At 38.2% G+C, this 22,479-nt stretch overlaps 1 protein-coding gene across 5 annotated transcripts in view; it reads left to right on the top strand.

The window, feature by feature from the left end:
• Positions 1 to 22,479, top strand: part of cabin1 (calcineurin binding protein 1) — a 139,639-nt gene that overhangs the window by 19,507 nt on the left and 97,653 nt on the right. For all 5 annotated transcript variants that reach the window (XM_079637527.1, XM_079637528.1, XM_079637525.1 and 2 more), the window contains exons 12-20: positions 77 to 294; positions 4,595 to 4,667; positions 5,284 to 5,468; positions 5,669 to 5,800; positions 8,876 to 9,073; positions 11,232 to 11,474; positions 12,172 to 12,325; positions 14,287 to 14,399; positions 16,804 to 16,956. In XM_079637527.1, coding sequence (XP_079493653.1) covers positions 77 to 294; positions 4,595 to 4,667; positions 5,284 to 5,468; positions 5,669 to 5,800; positions 8,876 to 9,073; positions 11,232 to 11,474; positions 12,172 to 12,325; positions 14,287 to 14,399; positions 16,804 to 16,956 — 1,469 coding nt within the window. The remainder of the gene's footprint in view (positions 1 to 76; positions 295 to 4,594; positions 4,668 to 5,283; positions 5,469 to 5,668; positions 5,801 to 8,875; positions 9,074 to 11,231; positions 11,475 to 12,171; positions 12,326 to 14,286; positions 14,400 to 16,803; positions 16,957 to 22,479) is intronic.

Here is a 22,479-nt window from a genome sequence, read left to right on the forward strand (position 1 = left end):
TTCGTTTTATTCAGTGTTTTATTTCTTTCTGCTTCTGTTTCTGCATTTTCTCTCTGTGTTCTTCGTGGTTCCTCAGAGCGCAAGGATGTGCATGCGTTCCTGCTGGCGAACATGCAGAACGGCGGCGTCCTGGAGCTGATGATCCGCTTCCTGAAGGCGGTGGGACAGATGTTTCTGGAGGAGTGGCCAGCGGGTCTCGCTGGAGTGGTGCTGGATCTCTTCATCTGCTGGAGGAAACACAGCTCTGGGCTGCCCAACCCACTGCTCAGAGACTCCAACAACCAGCACATAAAGGTGAGAGCACCAGCCGTAGCATTTGCTGCGTTTACCGGTTCATGCCAGTACAACTGAAAGTAGGGATGCTCATTTCAGTTAATTCTCCCGACCGACAACCGCCGCTCGTTATCCGATTATTAACCGTTGACTGATAAGATTATAATATTGAATTGGCATTAAATAAAAATAAAATTAACGAGTGTCTGTGACCCGTTAAAAATACAAAAAATCCACATCAAAGGATCACGCACCTGCAGCATTTCTGACAGTGACAACTGAGAAAAACAGAATGAAATAATATATATAAAAAACCTAAAATAGGCCTACACTAAATATATATTTAACTTATATAATTAACAAATTCAGATGACAAGTAGAAAACACTGAATCAGGTTGAAGCTTTGAAAAAATGCAGGCCTACCTCAATCCACAGCTTGCCTATTTTTTTTTTTTTATTTTTTTTTAAGTCACATGTCTACATGATGTGGGGTTAGTCTGGGTCTCCGATGGCACAGATGTCCCGGGAATACAGAGATAGCGTATCGCTAGAGTGGCCAACTTCGGAAAGCGTCTTTCGTTTGCTTGTGGATGTTTGCTTCGCAAGTGATAGCCTACTGCTTTGTACTTGCACTACTGCTTTATTTTAATACCGCGTAGCATTTTTTGCAAGTAACTTCGTCGCCCTTTTTGTCGAAATGGTCCCACACAGTAGGCTACTTCTTTTCGCTTGCTTCATTTAGCTTGCTCAGCGAAATATGTCTTTAGGCGCGTGCGGTTGCGATGCACCCCGTGAGTTAACAAATATAGGCTATATAATTTTTTTTTAACCATGCAGCAAACAAACAACAACAACAAAAAAAGCTAAAAGTATATATATTTTTTACTTTTAAACCGTTTAACTGATAGTATTAATCGGTCAACATTTTTAATTTCGGTTAACGGTTAAACGGTCAATATGAGCATCAGTCAGTCATGGCTTCGTTTGAGGCACTTGGTAGCAACTAGCAAGTAAAGGAGATTTCAGGTGCACAAGTGTATTTTTTTGCTTTCATATTCGAAATAACATGTAAAAATTAAACAATAATAAATCGTGGTTGTTGTTTTGCATGTCAGTCATACAAGCCCTTTCAAGTGTGCACATTTTTGGCCTCTATAAGCTGCAGTAGGACTAAACCATTCACTGTAAAAAAAGATGGACGACGCCCCTTCACTCTCTTCCATTGGTGAAAACTGAAGCCGCCAAAGCTTAGTAAAGCTGTCCATCACAGCTGTCAGTCATGTCACATTCCTGTTATTATAGCATCAAATAACTAACTAAGACCAAAGTTATTTAAAAAAAACAAATACTTACATCAGCGTGAAAAAAAACCCTACCTAAAATGACAGAAAACATCTTTGGAAAAAATGATTTGATTGTTTAGTTTCCATCGCATCCAGTAGACTTAATGGCGAGACGGGCTTTATGACCTATACTAGGACCAGCCACCGGGGGGCGATCGAGACACTTTGGCTTCACTTTTCAGGACTTGTGCGGCACGCTTGGACTAAACTAGGATGGGTGTTAAATTGAAAATGTATGAGATATATGTTAATGATTATGAGACACAAACTCTTGAGTTTTAGGGACATTGTAACTGCAGTAAATAGTAAATAGGCTCCATCACACAGTGAGCTGTTGCCCTGCATCATATTCATCATCGATCAACTGTAGGAAATCCTGTATGGTTTTTTTTTTGTGTGTGTGTGTTTTCCTCCAGCCCTAAAAAAGGATTTTGTTCCAGTAGACTGACTGAAAGAAAACTGTTGTAGGAACGGAAGAATGATTTATTCGTCAGCTCATAGAGGGAAATAGCTACACGTGTTCATTCAAAGGAATTTGTTCTCAGTGGAAGATGATTTGGCACACACACTTGCTCGCACCTGCCTGGCAACACAACTCTATTCATCATGCCACCTGAACCTGCTGGATCTCTCCCAGTGGAGCTGCTGAAAGACTGAGGCCGAGAACTTAATGAGTGTGCTTTTGGCACAAACTAGGTCACAAACACACTCTGTTGTGTAAATGAACATACAAGACCAGAACATAATAATGAAACATAAACTGAATAATTAAAACAGTTTAACTATTATTTTCTGGAGCTAACAGGATCATTTAAAATAATGGTTTAAAATAAAAAATAATGTATTCCTGCGATGCAAAGCTGAATTTTCAGCATAATTACTTCAGTGTCACATGATCCTTCAGAAATGTTTCTAATATGATGCTTTGATGCTCAATAATAAACATCTATTATTATTATCAATGTTGAAAATAGTTGTGCTGCTTCATATTTTAATGGAAACCATGATTTTTTTTCAGGATTCTTTGATGAATAGTTCAATACAATTTATTTGAAATAGAAATCTGAGGTAACGATGTAAAAGTCTTTTACTTTTGCTCAATTTAATGCATCCTTGCTGAATAGAAGTATTTGTCTAAAAAAAAAAAGCCTGATTATTTTTTGAAGGCTCTTTATTGCATGAAATGAACTTAAACTTTCACATCACTGCTCAGGAAAGCTTTTTAGTGTTTTCACAATACTGGAATTTCCAACTTTGATACGAAACGGTTAAACATATCGATCTTTGATACCCCGGGGAAAACTGCCATATATATGCCACCAATACAGATCATTTAAACTAAATAAAAAGAATTTTTAAAGAATTTAAAGAATAAAAAGACAAGAAGTGAAATAAAACCGGTTTTAAGTTTTTCAGGTGGGTCTAACAGTAGTACTCAGCTAAGAATTACTACAGAAATTAAAGTAATCAAATGTGAAGACTATCCAGTGTTTTTTTTATTGTAAATTAAGCCGCGTTTCCACCGAAATTACCCGGAACAATTTGTCCCAGGAACTTTTTTTCCAGGAACTTTTTTTGCCCCAGACCGGTTGCTTTCTGCGTTTACACCGCGGTCTAAAGTACCGGGAAGATTATAAACTGCGCACGACTGCTCCTCCCAGTCTGCGACGCACAGTAATCAGTTTTGAGCGGCACATTTATAATAAGTATGGAGGAGATTCAAACTGTGCTGCAGTTGTGTTTGTGATGTATTGCGGACATTGAATGTAAGATGGCTGGGACGAACGCGCAGAAAATTTCCTGTTACACAAATACGTAACCTCGTCGTCGGTCCAGCTGTGTTTAAAAAAAAAAATGAAATTCCATATTTGCAGACAGACAACTCACGCGCATGAAGCCACGAACCGCAATAGATTTTTAAAAATGCCGGTTAAAATAGAATGCTGGGTGGAGTCATCCAGTCAAAATGCGGCGTGAACACAACCAATCAGCATGTTCAGCGCACAAGTCCCGCCCCCGAAAGTTCCTGAACTTTGAAAAAGTACTACCTCGCCAGCAGGGACTTTCTGAGGGGGAAATATTTACCCGGAACTTCATTTAGACCCTGATTCCTGCGGTGTAAACACACCGAGTACCAGCACAAAGTTTCTAGTTCCTGGGGAAAGTTCCCGCGGTGGAAACGCGGCTTTACTGATTACTACGGTATTAAAGTTACAAAAGTTATTCAGTCAAGATCAGTCGGTGACTTTCTCTGTCTTTAGTTCTTTGATTAACATGACAGACGGCAGCAGGTTTATTAGGCTACTGTCACTTTAAGAGTTTATGCACAGATCCAATATACTGTTACACAACATGAGTTTTTCTCAACCGTTTGCATTTAAAAACTGACTGTATTTACTTGAATACTCTGCAAGATGGGCCTTTTGACATAATTTTCATGTATTTGACCATTTAAGCACAATAAGCCACGAAAAAGAAGTCAATTTGGTTCTCGCAAGCTGTCAGTGTGAAACCCGCGGGAATGAGTAAAATTACGAGACGAGTGAGTGAGAGGAGGCGGGTGTGTGTCAATCTGCCGTCGGAAAGAAGAGAGAGAGGGAAAGCGCGGCTGGTATCAGTGTATCGATACTGCAGAAAAGGAACAGTTTCAGATATTTGAGTATCGATACATATCGAAATATTAATATTTCTGACAACACTAATTGACATCCTTGATAACAAAACTTAGCTTGTTTTATTTACTAGAAGAATTTCAGTTCATCCAAATGTAAATGAATGCCAATTATTGTATAGCTCTTAAACAAAGAGAAATATACAGTTGCGGACGGTCGAGTATTTCTCGATTACATACTGATTTAATTTTTCATGAATTAATTTGCGTCAACATGCCAAATGCACGTAAAAGATGTTTGCAGGTCTGACCACTGTGTAGTTTAATGTACAGAACATCAACATTACACTGCCTCTTGTCTGACAGGAAATGATGCTGATGAGTCTCTGCTGTCTGGAGCTGCAGTTGGAACAGAAGTCTATGATGAAGGGCAAGAACAGTAAGAACATCACAATCAGTCAGACGTTTGTCTTGTGTTTGACATCAGGCAGGGGTGGACTTCCAGGTATGGGGCCCTAAAAATCAAACTTTGAACTCAACACTCTTTTTCTATATATACTTTTTTTTTTCTATTCTGTTTTTTTTTTCCTAAATCTGTAGTAGATAATCTGCATGTTAAAAATATCTGTAACTTTTATTTTCTCAATGTAAAATTAAATACAATTGAATTCACAAATAAAAAAAAACTAAATTCTCAAACAAACTATTTACAGGTAAGTAATCATACTTGTGATTACACTTTAATATTAATGCATCAATTTCTCTAACCTGCAACTGTTGTATTTTCACATTCAAGCAGATGTAATAATAACGTTAAAATCTTAATGGTTATAGACAGGCCATACACACTATGATAAAATAGATGACAGAATATATGATTTGTATAGGCTTCTTGGTATATATTTGTCGGGACCCCTAACTCCCGGGCCCTAAGCGGCTGCTTACCTCACTTATTTGTTAAGTCCGCCCCTGACACCAGGAACTCATATGCAGATATTACTTCACAAACCATGAAAAGTAATCACACAAATATCTTGTGCTTGTATGATTTACAGTGTCGCATAGGAAGACCATGTCTGCCTCAGGAAGGGATTGTGGGGACGTGGATTCAGAGACGTGCTTTCAGTCGGATATATTTCTCCTGACCATGGCCTCGTCTCAGAGAGATCTGTTTGGAGACGACTGGCTCTCTTTTGCCGTCAGAGTTCACTGGCTTAAAGCACGACACCTCGCCTTTCAGGCAAGAGCGCTCATTATTAGAGACGCAGACGTATTTTTCTATTACACAACTTATATGGTTCTTCATGAAGGTGTTGTATGCTAGTAAGACACATTCGATTATCTCGAGTAGAGCTGGCTGAAATTCCAGGTTACACTTTTATAAATGTGTGTGATAGTATTTTTTGCCCTGTATACATGTGTGTTGATGTGCTGTTTTAGGGTGACATGGAGGAGGCGCTGGAGTGTTACGACATGTGTGTCGGTCTGCTGAAATGTCAGACGAGTGAGATGGAAAAGATCACCATCCTCCTGCCCAACCTCAGCATGGACAGTGCCATCTCTCTAGAGGAGGTACGGTACAAACGAAATAAATCCCTTAAAGGACAAGTTCGGTATTTTACACTTAAAGCCCTGTTTACAGATCGTATCTGATGAAATAGAACGGTTAAGATTAAACTTTGGACAGATGCTGCTGTCGCGAGAATTTTAGGTTTATATCGCTTTCCCCCCTCACCCCCACAATGGTTGTCTATGGCCACTGGAAGATTCCTTCCTAAAACACATTAAACTTTCGTTTACAAAGACGTGAAACTCACCGAGTGGTCAGGGGTGTTCACTGATACGGTCCCCAAAAAAATCGCTGAAAAAGATGCATTCCAACAGGTTTTATCGTAGTTTTTGTCCAACTCCATGACTTGTATTGAATGTGCTTTGTGAGGTGCGGTATTACTCCGCCGCTTGAGTGTCTATAGAGAGCCTAAGTCCCGCCCCTCCGCTTCCGGCTCATGGGACCTTATTTCGGAAAAAATATGTATGGAAGTCAATGGCGAGAGATAACTTATCTTTTTATTCCGTCTGAACTGTCCCCTGAACTACACATATGATGTTTGTCAATTTAAAAGGTAAATATGAAAGTCAAGAAAGTCGCAGTTTGTCATAAAACAGAAGAGTAACGTTTAGTTGTATGTGAAAATCGCTCGATGAACTACATCTCTCGTCTCGCACTATGTAGCCTACGTCACAAGATCCGTTGCTCGTATGTGTGTATTCTGGCTCAAAACACGAGTCAGGCATGACGGCGTAACGTTAGGATTATAATGTAAGACTATAGAAAAAATGACAGACGTTAGCTTCAGTAAAGTTAGCTTCATTCATTGAGAGAAAAGGTATGACGTCGCATGTGCGCCTTCTGGGTTTGTAGTCTTTGTAATTACGTATTTTCACAGTCTTATACCTCAACAGTTTTACATCAAACTGCGACTTTCTTGACTTTAAAATGTATCTTTTAAATTGACAAACATCATATGTGTAATTCAGGGCACAATTCAAACGAGATCAAAATATTTGTTGTCTCTCGCCATTGACTACCATACAATATTTTTCCGAAATAAGGTCCCATGGTGGTCGACCGGAAGGGGAGGGACTTAGGCTCTCTATTATTCAAGCTCTCAACGGAAGAATCACGGGTGTGACACGTTTGGCAAAATAGGTCCTAAATAAACCTAAAATTCTCGCGACAGCAGCATGTGTCCAAATTTTAATCTTAACCGTTCTATTTCATCAGATACGATCTGTAAACAGGGCTTTAAGTGTAAAATACCGAACTTGTCCTTTAAGAAGAGCCGTGTCCAAGTGCGGTTCAAATATTCATTCATCAGCCGATGGAGTAGAAATACATGTAAATACAGAAGTAACATTAACATGCAAGAAAAGATCAGAAACAAAACTTTAAAATGGGTTTAAAATTGAATACAATCCCCACCCCCCCCAAAAACAATCAAACCCTCACAATAAATTACTTTTATTCATTTTTATGTGAATTACTTATTCACATAAATTACTTATTTATATTTATGTGACAGTAATGACATTTATAATGTCACAATTTCTATTTCAAATAATATTTTTTAATTTTCTGTTTATAAAAGAATCTTGGAAATAAAGTCTCACGGTTTTCACAAAAATGTTAATGTTGCCATATTTCTTCTTATCAATGTTGAAAACAATAATAAGAAATATTTCTTGATCAGCATATCAGAATGATGGAGTAATGATGCTAAAATTGAGCTTTGATCAAAGGAATAAATTGCATTTTAAGATGTATTAGAATTTCTCAATATTGCTTTTTTACTGCATTTTTACTGTATCATATAAATGCATGGACTTTTGAATGTGTGTATTAGAGATGCACGATTAATCGGTAAAAGACTGCAATCTCGATTCAAACACTCACGCAGTCTCTTTTATTAAGGACAACGATTCGTCTGTGTCTATTAATGCTTTGACAAAATCAGCTGCAGGTGAAACGGCTTCACAAACGGTCTTTTCAACCGCACAGTTTCATTATGTGTGTTCCTGGATCACAAAACCAGTCTGGAGTCGCACGGGTATATCTGTGGCAATAGTCAACAATACATTGTATGGGTCAAAATTATCAATTTTTATTTTATGCCAAAAATCATTAGGATATTAAGTAAAGATCATGTTCCATGAAGATATTTTGTACATTTCCTACTGTAAATATATTCAAAATATATTTTTGTGAGTGGATGCAGCAATATCGCCAACATAAATGCACAACTTTAAAGAAGATTTTCTCAATGTTTCAATTTTTTTACACCCTCAGATTCCAGATTTTCAAATAGTTGTATCTCGACCAAATATTGTCATATCCTAACAAACCACACATCAATGAAAAGCGTATTTATTCGGTTAGGTTAGGTTTAGCATTCGATTTAGGGTTAGTTCTGTCGTGGCAAGAAATCACTCGAGTCACAGCGTTCCATATGCCACAGCTTAGACTTTATCTAACAATTACACTCCTAGCTCGCATTTTTATACTGTTTTTGACCAATGACCTCTTATACAGGTGTTTGCCTCTTCTTTTCATCTTCAGTTTGGTACTTTCCAACTCTTTTTAATTAGCTCATCTACAGTTTTTATCAAATCTTCTAGCTACTCCCTACAAGTGGTTACAATTTAGGGCTGTGAAACGATTAATCGCGATTAATCCCATCCAAAATAAAAGTTTGTGTTTACATAATAAACGTGCATGTATTGTGTATAACTATTTTGTATATATAAATACACACACGTGCATGTATATATTTAAGAAAAATGTATATATAAAATATTAATATATAATATAAATTATTTATAAATCTATATACAGTATATACATGCAAATATTTCTTAAATATATACAAGCATGTGTGTGTATTTATATATACAAAATAATTATACACAATACATGCATGTTTAGTATGTAAACAAACTTTTATTTTGGATGCGATTAATCGTTTCACAGCCCTAAAGTACTCCCTACTTTGAATGCCAGAGTATGCCTGAATTGGTCCAGTTTTGCATGATATGACCCAATTAAGTATAGAATCATTTCAAATGTTTTCTCCTCATTGCTCTGTTTAGATTGAGAAGAAGTTGAAGTCTCTAGAGCGATGTCAGTCTCTAGAGGAGATCCAGAGACTGTTTGACGCAGGAGACTATCCGTCTGTGGTGCGTTTACTGCAGCCCACGCTGAGCTTCGGCCAGGGCTCGGCACGACTCAAACCTCTGGATTACATCAGCTCTGCTCCAGAGAGACCAGCACAGCTGCTACTGCTGCAGGTACAGCACGCATGCTCCTTAAACTCACACTATTATGCTATTTTAAAGGCTCCTAATGTTGTTTTGGAGTCTCCGACAACAGGTTTACACTCATCAAGGCCAAAAACACATTTCAGCATCACCACTATTCTCATAGTTCATGAAACAGTTTGATAAATTATTTATAGTCTCTCTAAACCCTTCCTTTCTTAGAACATGCTCTGCTCTGATTGGTCAGATGGCCCAGTCTGTTGTGATTGGTCGAACTCTGAAGGACCCCATATGCTCATGGCAAAGTTATTTTCCTTCTTCGCTTAGGGGTAAAAAGAAGTTTGAAATATGTGGTCAGCGATATACTGTTAGTGAAGTGTTATTTTATGTATTATGAAGTGTTATTCTATTTAAAGAAAGTTATTTAAAGCAAGACAAAAACAGTTTTTTCATGCACAAGTCTATTTGGAGATTTAGCCTAGTCTTTTTCAGACTAGTGTAAAGAAAACATCCAAAATACACATTTAAAGGGTTAGTTCACCCAAAAATGAAAATAATGTCATTAATGACTCACCCTCATGTCGTTCTAAGCCCGTAAGACCTCCGTTCATCTTCGGGACACAGTTTAAGATATTTTAGATTTAGTCCGAGAGCTTTCTGTCCGTCCATTGAAGCTGTATATACAGTCTACTGTCCATGTCCATAAAGGTAATATAAACATCATCAAAGTAGTCCATGTGACATCAGTGGGTTAGTTATAAGTTTTTGAAGCATCGAAAATACTTTTTGGTCCAAAAATAACACAAAATAAGACTTTATTCAGCATTGTATTCTCTCCCGGGTCTGTTGTCAATCCTTGTCAAACGCTGATGGCGTAAGACGCTGATGACGTGTTATCTGGTGCGCCCGAGCTTCATTTATAGACTGAGGGAAACGCACGCTGTAAAAGTGTCTCATCCGCGACATGCACATTTACGCACCATTAAAAAAAATGATATCCACGCAAACAATGTAGAATAGCTTGAATATAGCGTGCGTCTCCCTCAGACTGTAAACGAAGCTCGGGCGCACCAGATAACACGTCATCAGCGTCTTACGTCAGCAGCGTCACTGCGGAGTCCTGAACGCAGATTCACAACAGACCCGGGAGAGAATACAATGCTGAATAAAGTCTTATTTTGTGTTATTTTTGGACCAAAAAGTATTTTCGATGCTTCAAAAACTTATAACTAACCCACTGATGTCACATGGACTACTTTGATGATGTTTATATTACCTTTATGGACATGGACAGTATACTGTATATACAGTTTCAATGGAGGGACAGAAAGCTCTCGGACTAAATCTAAAATATCTTAAACTGTGTCCCGAAGATGAACGGAGGTCTTACGGGCTTAGAACGACATGAGGGTGAGTCATTAATGACATTATTTTCATTTTTGGGTGAACTAACCCTTTAAGTGTTTATTTTATTATACTTTTAATTTTAGACCTAAACTTTTTTTGGCTGCAGATTGCCGACAGTATTTTTGGATTTATGCAGTGATAAAAAGAGATTTCTAGATTCCAAAATCTCCCCTGGGTAAAAAAAAAAAACCACAAATTTTTTTTCTCTAACTTCTTGAGCATCAAGTCATCATGTTAGAATAATTTCTGAAGGATCATGTGACACTGAAGACTGGAGTAATGATGCTGAAAATCCAGCTTTGATCAAAGGAGTAAATTACACTTTAATATATACGGTATATTCACATAGAAAACGGATATTTTATACAGTATTACTGTTTTTACTGTATTTTTGATCAAATAAATGCAGCCTTGGTGAGCATTCAAGAGGTCTTTCAACAACAAAACTTTTGAACGGTAGTGAATTATACATAATGCATATAATTAGGCATTATGAATACCTTTATTCTGCAATATACAAGTATGAGTGTTACTGGATTGTCTCATAAACCCAACCGTGGATCAGTTGGATTCATATCAGAGCTCAAAACGATAGAGCCAGCATGTTAAAAGCTAGTTATTATTGGAATAATGACTAGCTTTACTCTAAGTGTGCGATATCCCATTTGTTTTAAATGTGACGAGCTTGACCGAACATTTCCTAAACCCTCAATTCAACAAAAGTGTGGCGTTTTCAGACACTTAACCTGTTGACTCCACATCCATCTTTGCCCCCCCCCAGAGTTCCCTGCTGCGACTGAAAGACTTCAGCTCCTGCTTTGAGACATCTGAAGTGTCTCTCAACGAGGCCATGCAGCAGTTGAACTCTTCATTACCCAGCAGCCCCTCTGCCAAGGAGGAGTGGGTTTCAACCATCACGGCCCTGCTGAAGGGCATTGAAATCTGCATCACCGACAAGCCAGAGCTTCTGTGTCTCACGCCGCGCTCCACAAACCTGCCTCGCCTCGCCAACAACCTCATACAGGTCTGTGTGGATTAAAGGGATAGTTCACCCAAAAATGAAAGTTAACCCTTGATTTGCTCACCCTGAAGCCATCCTAGGTGTATATGGCATTCTTCTCTCAGACAAATACAATCAGAGTTATATTAAAGAATGTCCTGGCTTTTCCAAGCTTTATAATGGGAGTCAATGGGTATATTTTTCTGGAAGTCCAAGCGCATCCATCCGTGATAAAAGTGTCCCAAACGGTTCTGGCGGGGTTAATAAAGGCCTTCTGGAGTGATATTACTCTTTTGTCTACTTGCGTAGGCCGGAAGCTAGTTATTTTAGTCGATAACATTTTAAATATGGATATTTTTCTTACACGAACGCATCGCTTCGCTTCAGAAGGCCTTTATTAACCCCCGACGAGCCGTTTGGGACACTTTTATCATGGATTGATGCGCTTTGATGAAAAAAAATATACCCATTGACTCCCATTATAAAGCTTGGAAGAGCCAGGACATTTTTTTTATATAACTCTTTATATTGTATTCGTCTAAAAGCAGAATGTCATATACACCGAGGATGGCTTCAGGGTGAGTAAGTCATGGGCTGATTTTCATTTTTGGGTGAACTAACCCTTTAACGGGAGCGTTTGTATCTTCATGACCACATTTCTCAGGTTTTAACTACTGTGTGTGTATGTGTGTGTGTGTGTGTGTGTGTGCTCCTTCTCTAGTTGATAGCCAACAGCATGGTCTTACCTGATGACCCCAAAGAGGCTCATTTCTCATCACTGTTGCCATGGATTCTGCTGTACCACCTCATCAAACAGGAGGAGGCAGCGTTCGACTGCATGCTGCGCCAGCACATCACAGACGAGGATGACGAAGGTATGAATAAAGAAAGATGACGACATTAAACAGGACTCGTCTCTAAAGCTTTCTTCTATTGGTCTGGTCGGGCCAGTGGTTCAAATTTGTATTTGCCCTGCCAATATTTTCACAAACAAATTCTAGATAATAGTTTGTTTTCGTTGTTTTTCACCTTGTATTCAAATCTCAATTCTAATTTTGGGTTTCACTTTATTTGGATGGTCCCTTTAACACATTCTGTTGTCTATAAGTAACATTGCCCCTTCATGTCTACAAGTAACATTGCCCCTTCATGTCTACTAACTATCATTAGAGTGTTAGTAGAGCATTAGTAGACTGGTAGGGTTAGGGTTAGAATAAGTTGGCATGTAGTTGCAAAGTTACTTATAGTCAGTAGAGTGTCTGTTGGAGGAGCATCACAATAATAAGTTTTTTGCAGATATTAAGCAGACAGTCTACTAATACTCTAATGAGAGTTAGTTGACATGTAGTTGCACAGTTACTTATAGTTAACAGAATGTTCAAAAGGGACCATTAAAATAAAGTGTTACCTAATTTTGTTACCACAGCAAACACTGTTGAAGACAAGTGAACAGTCTGTAGTTAAATAATAATAATAATAAAAAATCACCAATAGCACAAAAAAAAAAAATACAACTGAACAAAGATGCATACAAAATTAGTTTTTTTTTTTGTATTCAGGTACTGAAATTGAATAAAGTAATTAAATGTAAAATGACACTGCATAGTCTTTACTGTATAAATGCAATATAGATTAATCCTAATTAAAGTTACAAAAGTCATTGAGTCAAGAGCGTGAATAAAGTGATTTTTCTCTGTCTTTTTTGTTGTTTAATTATCATAAATGGCAGGTATATTAGACTGCTGTCACTTTAAGACTCACGGATATATCCATGTGTTTATTTTTTTCCTCAACTGTTTACGTTCACTTAATACATACAGTAGTCGCCAAAAGTGATGTCCGAAGGGGGTATTTGTTTTTAAAGACCCTAAAAGTTCGATTTAACAATAAAAATATGAGGAAATTATTAGATTTTTTTGTTTTGTTTTGTTTTAACATTTTAAATATGAGGGATAAACAGAACACTTAACTAAGGTAAGCTATTTATCTGACAAAATCATTTGTCAAAAAAGCAAACTACAGCTACATTATTTATTTTACTATGCAAAAAAATGCATAGAAAAAACAAAAGATCGAGGCGAAAAAAGCATACATTGACTACAACATAATCAGTTGTTAATATTTTGTTGGTTCTCTTGTTTTTGCATGCGTTCATAATTTCTTTGGACAGCCTGGCCAAAAATGATGTCTGCACAATTTGGCTTGTTTCATTGCGTTATCACAAATAAAACAATCGGCTCCAAGCACAACTACGCACTATGCTTGCAAAATCTTTAACCAATTTTTAATAATATGAATAAAGGGTGAAGATGTCAGTTCCCTAGGCTGGACACACACTTCTGTCTGTATTTGTTCACGAGTTCTTTTTCATACTTCTTGCACTTGAAAATAGCTTCAATGTTTAAATTGGCAAGACTTAAAAACCCATGCAAATGATAAACTTTCATGACGATGTAGCATTGGCCCGATCGGTAAAAGAGAACGAGACTGAGCTCGTAATAAAACCAGAATCAACATCAGCTTGGCTTTTCAGAGATGGCGAGAACTGAAATGTTGTAAAAGCGATGCGGAGATGATTGTGTTTTTATTACTGATAAACTGCCATATGTAGCTCTCTAACAGAGTTCATTGAAAAGCATTATCTGTTGTAAAGGGTCATATTCATCCGGACAGCCGAAGCACAACCACAACACTGTTCTCCCGCAAAATGCAGTTTTTTTTTAACCATAGAGGGCCAAAAGTTACATGGTGTACGTTTAAGTATAGTGATAACCTTAGTGTGTATGCGTATTTGACAGTGTTGTTGACCCTGTGCACGTGTGTGTGTGATCTGTAGAGGATGACACTCCACTGCTGCCCTCCTCCCTCATGCTCCTGAACACGGCACATGAATACCTGGGCCGGCGCTCCTGGTGCTGCAACTCTGATGGCACTCTGCTCAAGTTTTTTGTGAGTCTTGTCATATCTTGCCGATCTCTCTGGACATGTTTCTATGCTTCTGGAATCAGGACATGAATTTTGTCATGTGTATTTTTGAGCTATGTTAATCATTCCTTAAAGGGATAGTTCACTCAAAAATGAAAACATTGTCATCATTTACTCACCCTCATGTCGTTCCAAACCCATAATGCTGCGTTCACACCAAACGCGAATAGAGCGTCTGGCGCGAGTGATTTCAATGTTAAGTCAATGTAAAGACGCGTTTACGCGCGTCTAGAGGTCATGCGGTGCGAATGAGGCGTTTAGTGTGGTAGACGTGGATTCGCCTCATTCACGCGTCCAGTTCGCGGTTCGAGGCGAATTGAGCGTCGGCCACGATACGCGCGAGTGGTGCTTTGTGCATTCACTTGTTTGACGGGAATTCGCGTCAAACGCCCGAGTTGAAAATGTTTAACTTTGGCATAATTTCGCGCCGCGTTAACCAACCAGGAGCCTGCTTGTTGCTGTCACGTGGTGAAGTGACGTGATAAACAGGGGCAGGCCCGCTTTTCAGTTTATGATGTCATTTTAAATGTTTGGCCTCAATACATTATTTTGTAATATGACTAAATGCCCGCGTGAAAGAAGGAATGACATTGTTCAGCTACATGCTAACTATGAATGTGACACTGAACACTTGCAGTCATAGACTACATTTCTGAATGAGATGAAGAAAAACTCACATGATTAAAGAAGTCGTTTGACCTACGTTATAACGAGTCATTAATGTATTTTAACTTCTATGTTTCATATAATAGAACCGAAGCTATAGATTGTGAATTTAAACATTTCTCGTTTAGTAGCGGCAGACGTCAGGAGGACTAGCCGAGGTGAGGCTGTTCAGGCGGGTTACATGAGCGCTGAGCGCCCGGTGATCGCCTGGATCTCACAACTCCGAAACGTCAGATCAAATGTTTTAAATAGGCGCTATCTTTATAAATAAACCACAGATTTTGAGCTTTAAACAACTACATTCTCGACTGAACGACTCTTAAAACTACATTTCGTGAAACAATAACAGTAGTATTTTTAAATTTCGCTGCCTTTCTTGCAAACAGAACCGCCTAGCACTTGCCCCTCCCACAAGAAGCAGATTTCGCGCGTCACGCGCGTCAATTTCGCTTCAAACGCTTGCTTTTTTACGTGCGTCCATTTCGCTTTGGACGCGCGAATGCATTCAAAATGTTCAAGCCTCAAACAAGACGCGGTAGACGCGAATTTGACGCTCTATTCGCGTTTGGTGTGAACGCAGCATAAGACTTTCGTTCATCTTCGAAACACAAATAAATATATTTATTAGCCTAAATTAATTTTTTTCACCACATAAAGCAATCGAGTCTCTTCAGAAAATTTGGACTAAACAGCTTAATTCATATAGATTAGTTTTACGACCTCTTTATGAACTTTCTGAAGTGTCAAAGTGGTAGTTGCATATCTGTCAATGGAGGAACAGAAAGCTCTCAGATTTCATCAAAAATATCTTCATCTGTGTTCTGAAGACGAACGAAAGTCTTACAGGTTTGGAACGACATGAGGGTGAGTAATTTATGACAGCATTTAAATTTTTGTGTGAACTATCCCTTTCACATTTGACACTCTTTAAACCGATGTTAAGAACTCTTACGTTTATCTGGCACAAAAACAATGAGGGTCTAAATTACAGTAATTCAGGGACAAAATTAATCTTTAACAGATACGTTTATATAAAATACAGCTAATAAATCTAGAAAACTCTTTTACACTAACACTTATTTATATACATTACTATTCAAAAGTTTGAGGGCAGTAAGATTTTTTTTTCTAGAAAGACATGAATACTTTTATTCAGCAAGGATGCATTAAATGTGACAGAAATATTTTGTAACATTACGAAATGTCTTTACTGTTTCAAATAAACGGTGTTCTTTTAAACTTTCTATTCATCAAAGAATTCCCTATAATCACAGTTTCCACAAAAATATGAAGCAGCACAACTGTTTTCAACATCAATAATGATCATAAATGTTTCTTGAGCATCAAATCATCATATTATAATGATTTCTGAAGGATCATGTGACACTGAAGACTGGAGTAATGATGCTGAAAATTCTGATTTGATCACAGGAATAAATTACATTTTACAATATATCAACATAGAAATTTTATTTTTAATATTTAGCAAATTTACTCTTTTACTGTATTTTTTATCATATAAATGTAGCCTTGGTGAGCAGAAGATACTTCTTTAAAAATCTTACCGACCCCAAACTTTTGAATGGTAGTGTACTTGAGTTAACAACAGGTATGCACAGCGCTGCACCATTTAGCTAAATATTTGGCCTTCAAAAAAGAAAAGCTTGTGCAGTGTAATGATTGTGCTTGTCTGTGTGTTCAGGTGCGTGTGCTGCGGGAGACGCTCTCGGGACAGGAGAAGCTGCCATATAAAGAGGATCTGGAGACGGCACTGGAGCAGTGTTTCTTCTGCATGTACGCTTACCCGAGCAAGAAGAGCAAAGCCCGATACCTGGAGGAGCATTCTGCCCCACAGGTAACACACACACACACACACACACACACACACACACACACACACACACACACACACACACACACACACACACACACACACACACACACACACACGATACGGCTGGATTTTACCATATTAACTTACTAAATCTCCCTGATGCACGCAATTCATCAGTGCTTGTTGTTCAAAAGATAATTAATGTATGTTTTTAAAATCTTTCACCAAAATAATAGCTTACTCTGCATGTGAAACAACTTGCAGGGGGAGAAAAGCAATTCCACTCTATATGATTTCCTGCTAAATATTGTGATTCACTTGGAAAATCACATTTCAAAGTAAAACTGAATAATGTTTTTTTTTTAATATAATAATATCATATATAATATTATGCATGCACATTTATTCAAGTCAACTTGCCAATGACGAATACAAGCGATTCCTTGTTATTTAAAGATGAGGGAGATACAATGTGCTCTCTTAAAGGAACACTTCACCTCTGGAAAGATGAATGTGTATTTAAATTGGGTCATTTATGTAGAAGAAATGTGAAATTATTTTCGAATTTGGAGCCTTCTAGACTGAGAAAAGCCAGAAAATGTATTTTTGGCTTATGGGGATGAAAGACAACAACTCCCAGAATGCACTTGCTTCGCTGCCATAGGAGGCCACGCCTACCGGTAAGAGATCGCAGTAAACAACAAGGCTATGCTACTAGTGAGTCTGCCCAGTATTTTGATGTCGCCCAAAATGTCCAGGATTCGGCTTTTGCGTTCTACAGTCGCCATTCCTCATGTTTACTGTGACGAGCAGGAAGGAGACTGACGGCCACGGAGAACGATGCGAGCCCGGTGGCGTGATTACTGATGAGCGGCGCCGGCGCCTGTGAGACGCACCGGTCTCGTATCTCTCACGGAGGAGCGGGAATTTTCCTAGCAATGTTAAAACGCACATCAAACGATCACTTGTTTAGCGTTCATGTAAACACTACATTCAGATTCACCAATCGGAATGAATTCAGTTAGATTGAAACAAAAGGTGTGCATGTAAACAATGAATGCGACTGCAGAAAGCAAAAGCCGAATCCCGGACAATTTGGACCATCTCGACGGCCGGACATGTCCGGGAAAAAGAGGATGGTCACCGCTACTACTCAGCTTTCTCCACAGAATAAGAAACTGTTAGCTTAGCTTCCAAATAAAGAATGGCTGAAACTATATGTACATTCTGTGAGTGAGATCCCTCTATGGGCGGGTTGAAAACATGCAGATCTAGGGCCTTCTACTGGATAAATGATGAGCTAGTGTTTGTAGTCTTACCCTTATTCAAAGAAATTTGACTTCCTGCTTTTTATGACGCAAATTGACGATTTTTGCGTCATAAAAAGCAGGAAGTGGAACACTTAAATCCTTATTTCTCCCATCTCAGGGGAAAATAAGGGAATAAACCATGACCATTTGAAAATGTGACTGGGTTTCTAAAGATACAAAGTCTAATGCAAATGGGTGAAGTGTTCCTTTAAGGCCATTGCACACTGAGTCCGAAATTTTCGTATGCGTTTTTTCGTATTCGTGATTCGGTGGCTCTGAATTGTCAAAGCACCATTCAAACACCATTCAAACTGCTTGTTACGGATGCGAATTTCGGACTCAGTGTGCAATGGCCTTAACTAAACGCACATGCTCCTAAATAAATTTTTAGTTTTTTGCACATATCTATTTTTAGTTGCAAATGTGAGTGAAACGAGTGTACTGTCGAGCCCTGTCCATGCATCTAATATTTTCAAGCTTGTTAAAGTTTATAAAGACATTGTAAAAGTATTCCACTTGAACTGTGTGGTTAAATCCAAGTCTTCTGAAGAAACACAATCATTTTATATGAAGAACGGGTTTAATTTCGGCTTTTATTCACATATAAACTTCATAATATTGTAAACTGAAGCTCAAACGTGCTTGCTTGATGTGCAAGAACTAATAATGTTTGTTCTCGATGATTGGAAAAATTTAAATACCTTTTTTGGGTGAACTAACCTTTCTAACAAGTGTTTAACCCTCAGGGGACTAAGCCCTTTTTGGTCCGTTTTCTCTATTTTTACATTTGGGCTTATAAACCATATGTAATGGAGATGGAACACCATGTGTTTGGTATCTATGGATTCAGAAGACCCTAATCTAACATAAGCATGCATGTAATGTGTTTATAAAGGAAGTATGAGTGAAAAATGTACAATAATCGAGAGAATTTCACAAATGAAAATTAGATTTTTGTCATTTATTACTGAAAATCACACCTCACACAACAATAGTGAACAGTTTTTGAACCAAAAAAATATTTGTCAAACCCTTTGCTTGACAGACATTTGTAATTGTTCAATCAAATGTGTTAAGAACAATGAAATAAGGAACTTTTTTTACAAACAGTCCCAGGCGTGAAAAAGCGGTCTGCTTCGAACTAAATGAGACCTGCTTGCTCTGAAGAACAGACGCACTCACAACCTGGCAGATTTACTTTCCACTAACTGTTCCAGAGCTTGTTCTGCCGTAAATCTTACTGCTTGCCATCATAAAAGTGCTAAAACAATACAATAATAATGCTATTTAAGTTATTCTGTCTCTCTCTTATATAGATCTCTGTGCGTTCTGTAATACTCCGCTCCGTTCGCGATCTGTCTCATTCTCCGTCCACATGACGCTGTTTGTTTGTACATGTTGAAGGCTACAGAGTCCTCTGATTGGCTAGAATACGTCTTGGTAACCTTCCTCTGATTGGGTAAAAAAAAAATCCTCCCAGCGGCAATTTTTCCATTGGTGGAATTTGCCTAACAACATCGATTTCATTGGCCTTTTTATGCAGTGGTATTGCGCAACAGCGAAGCGTGTGAATTATACAAACGTGATATCACTGTTTTCAGCGGAATCTGAGGAAGACGGCAAAAAAGACCGCACCTCTCTATCATTAATAGTTTTGAAGATAATTGCACATTTGTAAAAGTATGCCATTTTGGGCGGTACCGCCCAATTCGTCCTCAGAGGGTTAAAGTCTCCATGTAGTCAATAATTGTATCCCTTAAAATTCATCTTTGATCACCAAAATGACATTTAAATGTTCTTTCCTTCATGCCTTAAAAATATATTGAATGTAACTTGACACCTTTGCCTCATTTAGTATACGTGGTTCTATGAATATGCAAATGAGCTCCGCCTCCACTCACTCACTCAGCTCAGAGATCACACGTTGATCTGATTGGTTACAAGGTAGTGTGTGACGTCAGAAACACCAGCGATTTCAAACCGTATTTTTGAGACTGTCTTTGGTTCACTGCAGTTTTAAGCAGAAAATACTCAGCAACTCGACTTATGAACTTACACATGGCTTGTCTGAATCTGAAAGCATATTAAAAACCTCACAGACATATAAACAACATTGAAAGCTTGATTTTCTCCACGGGGGGACTTTAATCTGTCCATTTAACAAACTATGAACAAAAACACATTTAAACAACTTAAATGGCAATATCATTTGTCACTATCAAATTGAAAAGCACATTGAAAGAGGCTGAATAGCATTTTTTTGTGGCACAAACAGAGTATTATTGATTTGTGACCAAGATATTATTATAATATCATATCGCCAGGTCTGTTGAATCCCACCCCCTAGTGTTGTACTTTAAGCGAAATTGAAGATCGACGTCGTTTCAAACAAAATCAAGCCAAAACGTAGTTATTTTGTGTTATTTTCATGAGTTTGAAACTTTCCAGAAAAGTTCGCTCTGCCTTGTAAACACCTTCAAACTACCATTGGCCCGTGGCGATTACATAATAGGTAGGTGTGGCTCTGAGGCTCCGCCTACTTTTACATGGAAATCATCTCTGGTTCAAACAGACTAGCTCTCCTGTGACTCTTCTCTCACTCTATATTCTGTGTGCCCACTAAACAGCACTGAATAATGTATCATAAACAACTGAGACTGTCACGCTACACCAATAGTAAAACAAAGAAAAAAAAGAGGCCTTTTAACTGCAAATGAAGCTACTACTAAAAAGGCTTTTTGCTACTAAAAATGTATTTAAGATAAAGCATTAGTTAACTTTTGATCTGACTCAGCATGTACATGGACCGACACACAATCGTGGACACACTCTAGATTTACTTATCAGTAAGGGTCTAAACATTTCATCGATTGTTATTAAGGATGTAGCACTGTCTGATCATTTCTGTATTTTCTTTGATATATTGATCTCTCCTGCCATTGAAGCTAGATCTGTGTCTGTCAAGAAGAGATGCTTAAATGAGAACACTAGTGTACTATTTATGAAGGCTATATCTTTAACACCAAGCATATCTGCTGACTCTGTTGATTTTCTCCTTGATTCTTTTAACTCAAAAGTTAAAAGTGTAATTGATGATATTGCTCCTGTGAAGGTCAGGAAGAGTGGTAGACAAAAGGCACCCTGGAGAAACTCAACAGCAGTGCAAAATATGAAAAGACAATGCAGAAAAGCAGAGCGCATGTGGCGGAAGACAAAACTTGTAGTCCATTATAACATCTACAAAGACACCATCCATGCTTTCAATATGGAACTAGGCAAAGCTAGACAGACTTTCTTCTCAAATATTATTAACAGCAACTTAAACAACACACGCACTCTTTTTGCTACTGTAGAGAGACTGACAAACCCCCCGAGCCAGATTCCCAGTGAAATGCTCTCAGACAGCAAGTGCAGTGAGTTCGCTTCTTTCTTCTCTGAGAAAATCAATAATATCAGAAAGGTGATCAGCACATCCTTGAGTTGCACTAGGGTCAGACAGATCAGACCACAACCTGAGAAAGTTACTATGTCTGATTTCAAAGAAATTGATGGCAAAATTTTGGAAGAAACCGTACAGCACCTTAAAACATCAACCTGCGCCCTTGACGCTCTTCCCACATCTTTCTTCAAAAGTGTGTTAAACAGCTTAGAAGCAGATCTCCTAGAAGTGGTAAATGCCTCACTTCTCTCTGGAAGTTTTCCAAACTCCCTGAAAACTGCAGTTGTCAAACCCCTCCTAAAAAAGAGTAATCTTGATAAGACTATATTAAGCAATTATAGACCGATCTCAAATCTTCCTTTCATTGGCAAGATCATTGAAAAAGTTGTTTTCAATCAGCTGAACAAATTCTTAAGCTCGAATGGATACTTTGACAATTTTCAATCTGGTTTCCGATCGCATCACAGCACAGAGACAGCGCTCATAAAGATAATTAACGATATTCGCTTAAATACTGATACAGGCAAATTATCAGTGCTGGTACTACTCGACCTCAGTGCTGCTTTTGACACTGTTGATCACAACATACTTCTTGACAGGCTGGAAAACTGGGTGGGTCTTTCTGGGATAGTCCTAAAATGGTTCAGGTCATACTTAGAAGCGAGAGGTTATTATGTGAGTATAGGAGACCATAAGTCTGAGTGGACATCCATGACATGCGGAGTTCCTCAAGGCTCAATTCTTGCGCCACTCCTATTCAACCTGTACATGCTTCCAATGAGCCAAATAATGAGA

Source organism: Phoxinus phoxinus, assembly GCF_949152265.1.
Source record: "Phoxinus phoxinus genome assembly, chromosome: 15".
NCBI classification, from domain to species: domain Eukaryota; kingdom Metazoa; phylum Chordata; class Actinopteri; order Cypriniformes; family Leuciscidae; genus Phoxinus; species Phoxinus phoxinus.